At 39.6% G+C, this 12,063-nt stretch overlaps 1 protein-coding gene across 1 annotated transcript in view; it reads left to right on the forward strand.

The window, feature by feature from the left end:
• Nucleotides 1-12,063, forward strand: part of LOC117360298 (connector enhancer of kinase suppressor of ras 2-like) — a 719,694-nt gene that overhangs the window by 204,943 nt on the left and 502,688 nt on the right. The window contains exon 2 of the mRNA XM_033943988.1: nucleotides 4,257-4,420. Within this exon, the coding sequence (XP_033799879.1) occupies nucleotides 4,257-4,420 (164 nt within the window). The remainder of the gene's footprint in view (nucleotides 1-4,256; nucleotides 4,421-12,063) is intronic.

Consider the following 12,063-nt stretch of genomic DNA (forward strand, 5'->3'; position numbering starts at 1 on the left):
CCTTACCCTACTAAGTTCCAGATAAAGAATTCCCAGAGAGGCACTTATGCAGAAAACAAAAGCAAGTTTTATTTTTCAACTAAAAAAAAAAGGCAAACAGAAATCAAGTCAGGCCTTGTACTCTAGAAACTTCAGTCAAGAAGATCCTATTTTGTTACTACTTCATTTCAATTGTTGGTGAAGTCTTTGATACTGAGTATTTTGGACTACTGCAATATTATTTATTTTGCAGGATAATATAAACATCTTTACAAGCTTCGTAGTATCCAAAATACAGCAGTATGTTTAATTTTCAACTTAAAGAAAACTGAACATCATCCCTTATTAACTAGCCTCCTCTTTTACAAAGGCACGCTAAGCGTTTTAGCACTCGCTAACTGATTTAGGGCTCCATTTATCATGGTGCGGTAGGGGTTTAATGCCCGGAATACCACGCATTAAACCGCCTGCTGTGCTAGCCGCTAACGCCTCCATTGACGAGGTGTTAGTATTTTGGCTTGCAGCAGGGATTAGGGCGTGATGAAATCCCGTAGCGCACCTTGATAAAAGGAGCCCTTAGGGCACGCTAAACACTAACTTGCTCATTACTGTCGATGGATGTGTTAGTATATAGCATGTGCTAAATCAGTTAGTGTGCGCTAAACTGCCTACAGCACCTTAGTAAAAGGACCTATACACTCTATAGGTTCCTATAGAGGCCAGAGTAACCTTTAAATTTGGTTGTATTTGTTACAAAGGGCTCCTTTTACAAAAGTGCGCTAGGGCCTTAACACATGCAATAGTGCGCGTTGAATTCCCCATTCCGCTAGCCACTACTGTGTGATATAGTGCGTGGTAATTTTGTGCGTGAGCTAAAAACTCTAGCGCACCTTCGTAAAAGGAGCCCTATGTGTTGGACATTCTTTTTTTTTTATAAATCTTTGTTGATATTTCAAACTTTATAATGTATACAATTGAAGAACCAGATGGAAAGTAAGCCATGCAAGCAATGCGGGTAAAAAAGGCAACGGGTACTGTAATTTTGCAAGCGGTGCTGCTTGCCCAAAGCTTCCCTCTGACACAGCTTCCTGCTTCCGCCTGGGTGCATGGTGGGGTGGGGCAGGGCAGGAGGCCCAGTGTACTTATGTGCCTAGTGGCCCTCGACAAATTAATCCTACCCTGCACAAAGGGCACCTTTTACATAGGTGTGCTAGCGTTTTTAGATTAGCGCGCACTAGCCAAAAAATTACCACCTACTTAAAAGGAGGCAGTAGCAGCTAGCGCGTGCTAAAACCACTAGCGCAAACTTCAGTTAATTGAGGGGAAATTATCTCAACATTCTACTGAACTTAAAGTATTGAAAAACTAAATGACTGCCTATAACTCTTCTGTTCAGAAGCTTGAACAGGAAATTAAATCATCTAAACAACTACAGGAAACTTTAATGAAAGACAATATAAATCTTAGGAGAAAGATGGAGAATTTGGAAAACAACTCCAGATACATCAAGTTAAGATTAATGAACTTTCCTAGGCTACCATTGATACCACCTAGAGAAATGTTTAAAAGATATTTTCTTGAAGCTTTGGGGGCCTCAGAAGATTCACTACCTCCTTTATCACAAGTTTACTATTTACCCAATAAGATTAAATTGCTAAAAAAAAGTCTTCGGACCAAGGACTATTGGATGTATCGGAGTTATTGGAAAAATCTGATAAAGAGGCTGTAGAACCAAGTACTTTGATTGTAACAGTAGCTCTCTCTATTGATAAAGTTTGGTTGTTAAAACTATTCTTTAAAAATAGACAGAAAGAATTTATGGGTTGTAAAGTGCAGATATTTCCTGATTTATCACGAGAGACCCAAAAGCATCGCCATGAATTTCTTGTGTTGAAGCCAGGTGTTACATCTTTAGGTGCTACTTTCTATTTACGACATCCTTGTATGTGTATAGTGCATCACCGATTAGTTAAGTATGCTTTTTTTGAGCCTAATCAGTTGACTTCTTTCTTAGCGCTCTCCTGATTGGAGTCAGAAAAATCATAAACCCTAAGATTATTGATTAATCCCAGCAATCAGCCCTCTAGCTAACTTTAAATGAAAGAGTGTACATTCTGTTCAATTCTTTTCTTTTGTTCTCGCTAAGAAATCTTGGATCCAAAAATTTGAGGACTTGAGCATTTTAGTTATAAATGATCTTAATGTTATTGGAATATTTCTTGCTTTATGTAGAATTACTAATTTTGCTTTCTGTACAAGTTTATTCTTGATTATATGATTTGAAAATCAATAAATATATTTAATAGAAAAAAACCACTAGCGCACCTTTGTAAAAGGAGCCCATAGTTTATAGTTTCATTATTTGTACTCCGCCTTTAACCCTTATTTGGCATTGTTGTTCAGAAGCAATGTGTATTCTGTGGTTTTTATGGAAGATCTGCATCTCCAAATACCTGTTACTTGGTACTGTTGTTCTCATTCAACATCAAGTTACGATCAAGCAGCCGTTTCATCATCTGCCAATTAAAGGGTTAAACAAGGTGAACTATAGGACCAATTCTATAAATGACACCTAAAAATATGAGCACTAGTTTCTAATAATGGCACCTAAAAAGATTGGTTCTAGAAAAAATAAGATTCAGTGCTATTCTATAAACTATGCACAAAGTTAGGTACCATTTCTAGAATAGCACTTGGTATCAGGAATTGCACCTAAATTTAGGTATGGCTATTATTTACATCAACTGAAATGTGGCATAAATCCTTGTGCCTAAATAAGATACAGATCCCCTGTTGTTCCATGACCACATGTGTATATTGCAGGAATACCCCTGATCTGCTCATTACCCTTCCATGACCACACCTCCTTTTTGGAACCAAGCATAAAATTTACATGCACATCCTGTGCCTAAATAATGCATGAACATTTTAATTAATTCCAATTAGTACTGACAATTGCTTGATAAGATCTCAATGACTGGCGCTAATTGGCTCGTTATTCAACTAAGTTGTCTGTGCAAATTGGGAGTGCACCCCAACCTGTGTGTGCAACTTTTAGCGTTTTTTTCCTCTTAAAATAATTTATTTAAATTTTTGAATGTAAGGAAACAAACAAAACAATACAAATAACAATAAGACTAATAATACAAGATATTATAAGTATTATTAGTCCTGGAATGTTATACATGTTTTTTTTTTATAGAATTAGACTAAGTGCTATTCTATAAGCAGTATTTTGAGTTGGGTGTTGTTTATAGAATAGGCATGAGGATTCACCCCAACTGAACCCTGGTACAAATCCTCATACCTAAAAGCTCCTTTTACAAAGCTGTGAAGTAATTCCACCGAAGACCATTCAGTTCCTGTGGGCGTCAGTGCATTTACCACAGCAGCATCACTATCGCGGCTTTGTAAAAGAGGTCCTACATGAGCTGCGAATCAGGAATAATCTCTATAAGTGCACACAAATTATTGGAACGCTTATGACCTGTACATGTCCCTCCTGTAGTCACACCCTCTCTTCAGATCCACACATAAGAACTTATATGTGAATCTTTATAGAATAGCGCTTAGCAAGTTGTAAATGTAAATTCTGATTGTTGCCAATAATTTATTGTTAGCCCCAATTATCAGCTCTACTTGTCTCATTATGCAATTAAACTGTGCGCAATTTTGAGTGCTAAATATAGAACTAGGAGAGGTAGTACCTGTGAATACTATTGAAAGCGTAAGTTTTGTTACCTTTCTGATGGCATTTTACACTCATTAGTTAGATAAGTTCTTCTGGACTTACAATTACAAGGAAATATGTTCAGATTTTAATTTTATAAAAAGCGTTCATTAAATGAAAGTTTAACTCTCCATGCCCAGTGATGCACGAGTGGGAAAGCATTTGATCTTTCCAACATTGTTTTGAATCCAATACTCTCCCTCTGTGACTAAATTACACATCTCAAATTTGCAGTAGTCCGCTAACCCCCCTCTTTTACTAAGACGCGCTAGTCGATTTAGCATGCGCTAAGTGTTAGCGTGCAATAAACGCTAACACGTCTATAGATTATAATGAGCGCGTTAGCATTTAGCCCATGCCAAATTGGCTAGCGCGCCTTAGTAAAAGGACCCCAATGTGCTTTGAAATCATTAGAGTATGGAACCATTTTTGCAAACTTGAAAAATAAGAAGTCGTATCTATCCAGTGTTCCAATGAAGGGTAGGAAGCTATGAAAGTGCTATTTTTCCTTTTGTCCCTCTCTGAGTTTTCACTTTTATTTTATTAGGTCTTGATGACTGTCTCCAGCAATACATTAAAAATTTTGAGAGGGAAAAGATCAGTGGAGAACAGCTGTTGCACATCACACATCAGGAACTTGAGGAACTGGGTGTCACTCGCATTGGGCATCAAGAGCTCATTCTAGAAGCAGTTGACCTGCTCTGTGCATTGGTAAGTACAATACCTCATTTGATTCCCCATTTTTGGTAAACATATTTTGGTTCAGACAGTTTCCAGTTAGAGGGTAAGATAATTACTTTAGGAGAGGGACTAAGCCATGGGGTGAGGGATGAATGGAAGAGCCCAGGTCCCTCCAATTCCCAGGGCCTTTCCAAATTCACATGAGTTTTTATCATGAGATCATCTGAAATTGACAAAGATTAAGCATAATTCACATTTGAGAAACTACATATTTAGGGCCAGATTCTATATATAGCACTGAACAAATTAGTGCTGAAAAAACCTCACACTTAGGCCCCGATTCTAATAACAGCACCATAGGTTAGGTGGTAGTAGGCACCCTACTGCTGCCTAAATTCATTGTTTTAATTGGTTCAATCGGTGCACTAATAATTGACTGTGCTGGTTAAAAAACATAAGTAGAACACCATTAAAAAATGGAGGCGCCTACAGATGCCTCCAAAATAGTGCTGTTGTCCTAACTAAGAAAGTGCCTAGCGACGCCTACAGCCACTGTAGGCATGATTAACACTGGAAGTGGCCTTAGGCGCCTCTATAGATGTGATTCTCATGAACAGTAGGTGCCAGAAATGAAGGACTTTAAAACCTTCACCTACCTTTCCGGCGCCTACCTTTCACCTAGCCATGAATCTCCAAACGGCGCCATTGCGTGACTCACATGCAATTGATGCCGCTTTTGCAAGTGGCTGCTGATGTAGGTGCCGCTTGGAGAATCTGGTCCTTAGTGCTATTCTATAAAGCGCGCCCCCTTTTAAGATCCACACACTAGAATTTACATGCACCACTTTATAGAATATGCTTAGAAAGTGGGGCATGTAAATTCTAATTAGTGCTAATTAGTGCCAGTAATTGCATGTTTATGGTAATTATTAGCACCAATTAGCTCACTAAACAATTAAGTAGCGGGCACAATTTGGCCACATGGCAAAATTTCTGTGTGCAACTTTATTTATTAGGATTTATTTACTGCTTTTTTGAAAGAATTCACCAAAGGTGGTGTACAGCAAGAATAAGTCAGACTTAGGATATACACAACATACTGGAACCCAACAGGCTATATGCTGGAAATGAAGACGGGAAACTGAAAGGGTTGACGGTCAGTCTAGAAGAGGTATGCAGGCAGATTGATAGGCTTAAGAGCGATAAATCCCCGGGACCGGATGGCATCCATCCAAGGGTCATTAAAGAACTGAAAGGGACTATAGCTGAACTGCTTCAACTAATAGCCAATCTGTCGATCAAATCAGGAAAGATTCCGGAAGACTGGAAGATGGCGAATGTTATGCCGATCTTCAAAAAAGGTTCGAGGGGAGATCCGGGAAATTACAGACTGGTGAGTCTGACTTCGGTACCAGGAAAGATGATAGAGGCACTGATAAAGGACCACATCATTGATCATCTTGACGGACACGATCTGATGAGGACCAGCCAGCACGGCTTCAGCAAAGGAAGATCTTGCTTGACGAAATTGCTGCACTTCTTTGAAGGAGTAAACAGGCGGATAGACAAGGGTGACCCAGTCGACATTGTATATCTGGATTTTCAGAAGGAGTTCGACAAGGTCCCACATGAATGACTACTTTGGAAAATTGCGAGCCATGGAATCGAGGGTGAAATACTCACGCGGATTAAAAACTGTCTGGCGGATAGGAAACAGAGAGTGGGGGTAAATGGACAATACGCAGACTGGAAGAGCATCACCAGTGGAAGAGCATCAACGCAGGGAAGAGCATCACCAGTGGAAGAGCATCACCTCAGGGCTCGGTGCTTGGACCCATGCTCTTCAACATATTTATAAACGATCTGGAAATTGGTACAACGAGTGAGGTGATTAAATTTGCAGACGATACGAAGTTATTCAGAGTAGTGAAGACGCAGGGGGATTGCGAAGATCTGCAACTTGACATAACCACACTCGAGAAATGGGCAGCGACATGGCAAATTAGGTTCAACATGGATAAGTGTAAGGTGATGCATGTTGGCAACAAAAATCTCATACACAAATACAGGATGTCTATGGCGGTACTTGGAGAGACCCCCCAAGAAAGAGACTTGGGAGTACTGGTCGACAAGTTGATGAAGCCATCCATGTAGTGCATGGCAGCGGCAGCGAAAAGGGCAAACAAAATGCTAGGAATGATTAAGAAGAGGATCATGAACAGATTAGAGAAGGTTATTATGCCGTTGTACTAGGCCATGGTGCGCCCTCACCTGGAGTGCTGCATATAGCACTGGTCACCGTACATGAAGAAGGTACTACTCGAAAGGGTCCAGAGAAGAGCGACTAAAATGGTTAAGGGGCTGGAGGAGTTGCCGTACAGTGAGAGATTAGAGAAACTGGGCCTCTTCTCCCTTAAAAAGAGGAGAAGGAGAGGGGACATGATCGAAATATTCAAGATACTGAAGGGAATAGACTTAGTAGATAAAGATAAGTTGTTCACCCTCTCCAGGGTAGGGAGAACGAGAGGACACTCTCTAAGGTTGAAGAGGGATAGATTCTGTACAAATGTAAGGAAGTTCTTCACCCAGAAAGTGGTGGAAAACTGGAACGCTCTTCTGGAGTCTGTTGTAGGGTAAAACACCCTCCAGGGATTTAAGACAAAGTTAGACAAGTTCCTGCTGAACTGGAACGCACGGAGGTGAGACTGGACTCAAGTAGAGCACTGGACTTTGACCTAGGGGCCGCTGCGTGAGCGCACTGCTGGGCACGATGGATCACTGGTATGACCCAGCAGCTGCAATTCTTATGTTCTTATATAGCCATAAAAATATTCAAATTACAACACGAATGATGGCATAGTATGCTTCATTATAATGTGATAAAACAATTCAGTAGACAGCCTAGGATGTAAGCAAAGATGGAGCATATAGATAGATAAAACAGAGTAACAGACATTATAAAATAAGGGGACAAATTTAAAGAAAGTTACATATGAGGTCAGAGTGGTACACTTCCCCCTCCGTATTCGCGGTTTCAGTGTTCGTGGTTTTCTGTGCGCAGGCTCTGCCCCCAAATTTACATCACAGGAAGTCGCTGCTCCCAGCGATGCACAGAGAAAATCGATACTCCCAGCATTGTACAGAGAAAATCGCAGCACTTTCTTCACAGGAACAGGTAAGGTTATTCACGGTTTTGTGTCTTTTTTTGGTTTTTTTTACAGAAAACCTACAAATAACATATGTAACGTTAGTCACGGGTTTTCTGTATTCGCGGCCTTGCTGGTCCCCTATCTCCGTGAATTACAGAGGAGGAAGTGTACTTGAAAATGATCTCAGCTAGGGTAGGAATGGATAAACTCATCCTGCTATAGTATGTTCTGCTGGTGTCTCTCCTTTATACACCTTTGGAAAATCTGGACCCCTAGACCCACCTCCAGGACCACCCAGTTCCACCCATCCCCAGCCCCGTTACACCCCAATCCTGCCCCCAAACCAACCCCAGCCTCGCTCCCCCCCCACCCTGCTACTGCTCTTATCAGGCAGGAGCACATCCGCGCATGCGAAGCGATGATGAAACACATATGCACGTGTATGCGTGACATCATCAAGTAGCATCCGCGCATGCACGGATGTGCTCCTGCCCGACAGTAATTTGTTCCAAGCTTTTCAAAACCAAGAAAAAGTGCTGGGTTCTGAAAAACCATCCAGACCCCCGGACATGTCCTCAAAAGGAGAACATGTCCGGAGAAATCCGTACGTCTGGTAACCCTAATCCAGGGAATATTGTGCTCTTTCTGTAAAATGGCTAAGCCTGGCTTTTTTTTTTTTATACCTGGTAAAGTTCTTGAAAATACAGCTCATATCAATGAGCTCATTATATTGTATACAACTGCACCTTTCTCCTCTCTAAATATAATGCAAAATCTTTATTTATTGCACGTGTGCCAGATGGCCGAGAAAATTAGATTTCAAGACGAAAACAAAAAGATGACAACAATTATTTATCCTTCTACTGCAAGATAATCTTGGCACCAAATAAACATCTCTTAAAGTACTAAATATTCAGAAGGTATTCTGAGTAGCCTAATGGATTTGCAGAAATATATTTTGAGCAGGCAATCTGAACTTGGAAAGTGATTAACTGAACTCTAGTTTTACATTCGGTGCATATGAAATGAAGAGCAGCTAAGCCTGGACCATCTATTTCAACAATTTCTCATGGGCCCCAGATATATTTATTGGATTAGCATCTTGCAAAGAAGAAAAGTAAAAAGAGAAAAGAAATCATTACTGTATTAATATAGGTGTCCTTTAACTAAGCTGCAGTAGAAAGTGGTCTTAGTGCGCCCTTATGCAGGTTTTTACACATCCAAAGGCCATTTTTACCACGGCAATAAAATGACCTTTTCTATTTTTTGCATTAATGGCTATGCACTAGTATTTAACAAAACCAAGAAATTGCACATGTGGTCCACAAGTATCTTCCACTAAATCATATAGAAAACCCCACTGGAGGATCCCATGACACCAAACTATTTAGTGGGGCTAGGACCAAAGAGGACTGCGGAGATATACAAAGGGACCTTAACAGACTAGGGGAGTGGGCGACAAGATGGCAGATGAAGTTCAATGTAGAGAAAAGTAAAGTCTTGCACGTAGGAAACAGAAACCCGAGGTACAGCTACACAATGAGAGGGCTGTTATTGAGTGAGAGTACTCAAGAAAGGGACTTGGGGGTAATAGTGGACAAGACAATGAAGCTGTCGGCACAGTGCGCAGCGGCCGCTAAGAAAGCGAATAGAATGCTAAGTGTAAGCAAGACGGGCATTACAACCAGAATGAAAGAAGTTATCCTGCCATTGTATCAGGCGATGGTGCGCCCGCATCTGGAGTACTGCTTCCAATATTGGTCACCGTACCTAAAGAAGGATATGGCGATACTCGAGAGGGTTAAGACAGTGACACATTTGATAAAAGGTAAGGAAAACCTTTCATACGGTGAAAGATTGGAGAAACTGGGGCTCTTTTCCCTGGAGAAGCGGAGACTTAGAGGGGATATGATAGAGACTTACAAGACCATAAAGGGCATAGAGAAAGTGGAGAGGGACAGATTTGTCAAACTTTCAAAAACTACAAGAACGAGAGGACATTCGGAAAAATGTGCTTCCAGAGGGCGTGATAAGACAGGGTATGGTATTGGAGTTCAAGAAGGGATTGGACAATTTTCTGAAGGAAAAGGGGATAGAAGGGTATAGACAGAGGATTACTATACAGGTCCTAGACCTGATGGGCCGCCACGTGAGTGGACTGCTGGGCATGATGGATCTCTGGTCTGACCCAGCAGAGGCACTGCTCATGTTCTTATGTTATGTTCTTGTGGTATTAAGAAATAGAACTGGATATATGCCTAATAATAATAAATTCACTAGCTCCTGCACACATCACAGGCAAAAATCCTATAGGTTCCTTTTATTTATTTTTATTTAGGGGTTTATTTACTAAGGTGCAGTACAACTTTGACCTCATAAATTACCATAATGACCTAAAAATTAGCGTGCGCTAACATGTCCATAGAATAGCGTTTAGCGCGTGCTAAAATGGCTAGCTTAAGTAAAGATAAAAATAAATAAAAGGAACCTATAGGGTTTTGCCTCTGACATGAGCTTCAGTCATCACAAATGTATGGATAACATCATTCATTATCCAGATGCTTGCTTTTGAATATCTAGTCCTAGGTCTAGCATTGTGAAATTAAATTGTGGACACATTGTCGGTGAATTGCATTTTTTGTTGGCTTTATTAACAACTTTTAAAATGAGTATAATCGTATTTTCTGTCTCTCATTGCCCCCCCCACCTGTCATTTTTAAAATGATATTCCCTGTAAATGTTTGATTTCATCAGAAATACTGCAAATGAAGCTTGTTTATGGGCTGTTGAGCTGAGGTATGTACTGAGAAGACTGTAAAACAGTATACAGCTGTGGGGAGTATGTGGTGCAGTGGTTAACGCTATAGCCTCTGCACCTTGGGGCTGTTCCTTGTGACCCTGGGCAAGTCACTTAATCCCCCAATTGCCCCAGGTACATTAGATAGATTGTGAACCCACCAGGACAAGCAGGGAAAAATGCTTAAGTACCTGAATAAAGTCATGTGAACAGTTCTGTGCTCCCTTGGGAGAATGGTATAGAAAATTTAATAAATAAATTTGTGTGAGTTGTGGGTCAGGAACTTATCTGATACCTTCTGGATCTCATGATTTACTGAATTTTTTAAATTATTGTAAGTTTGGAGTTATATTTCAAAAGAAAATTGATAACTTTTAAAGTGTGTTTCAGATTTAAACTGGATTTTAAAAAGAAGTGTTAAATACTGGGAAATATAAAATTTGAATCCCTTGGCTGAGTAAGACCATCAATTCAAATCAGATTGCCTAATATTATTGATGTTTATAGCAAATGTTTTGTATGTAATTTAGTATTCAGCTGTTTTTCTGCAGTCTTTTCTGTCTACTAATCTACTGAGCCCTTAACCAGTATAAACTATTGTGCTACGTTTGGAGAATCTGAAACTATTTTTGAAGGCTAAATGTTCTTCTGAGAACTGAAGATCTAAAACTTTAAGAGTGATCTCTTGTCTTAGATTTCTGAGAGGTTCTGTTGTGCAGAGCTGTTTCTAGTTAGTGTTCCTGATATACTGGCAGGCTCTGTTGGACTGTGAGATAATTACTGAGGAGATTTATTATTTCTGAATCAAAAATACTTGGATATGCAGATAAAGCTGAGGTTGCTCAGATATTGAATGAATGTGTGTGCTGAAACTCTATGAGCTGATTTCTTTTCAGAGACATTTTGAGGGTTCTCTTGGGAGGGTCAGCCTAGGGATAAAACAATTAATTATATGGAGGGGTTTTTTTTGCACTTGTAGTTAGAAATATATGGCCTTAACCTAAGAAGACACTGACTTTAGCCTGCATTCATTCAGGGAGGTTAGGGTTTTGTTTTCTTTCACTTGTTCACAGATAGGATAGAAGCAAACATCTGGATTTTCAGAGGAGTTGTTGGTTCCAGACAGGTGATAATAACTCAGTGGTACCCAGCACAAGAGAGCAGTGATACCAGTGAAAACAGGGTTTTAAAAAAATACTTTATTTTTGTCTTCACACATATATACTTTTTTTTTTAATTTTATTGAATTTTGGAACTGATAAACACTCTCTGATTTTAAGAGTCACCTAGTCAAATACTTACCTGTGGTTCTGGATATCCTGGAACAAAGCTGGTATTAAGTTGAAAGGCATGACATATTTATTTGAAGTTTGAATATTATCACTAACTATAATGGTGTTATCAATGAAAGCTTAATCACACATGAATGCCAAATTAGCTTTGCTATTCATTTATGTTTAATTTATCTTATTTAAATAACATCTGATAACAACAATTGTTGGACATACTTATATAGTTTTCTTTTATCCTCAGTTGTTATTGTTTTATTTTAGTATCAACAAAGAAATACAAATATTTAAATGTTTAACCTCTGTGTTGGTGTGAATTGAAGGGGAAACCTATTGAAATATCTGGCCATCTCATATAAGGGGCCGCTGAAAGATTCTTAGTCCAACCAAGAAGAGAATGATATGGAGCCATGAAACTTACAAGTTGTTTCTCACTTT

Source organism: Geotrypetes seraphini, chromosome 5, assembly GCF_902459505.1.
Source record: "Geotrypetes seraphini chromosome 5, aGeoSer1.1, whole genome shotgun sequence".
NCBI lineage: Eukaryota > Metazoa > Chordata > Amphibia > Gymnophiona > Dermophiidae > Geotrypetes > Geotrypetes seraphini.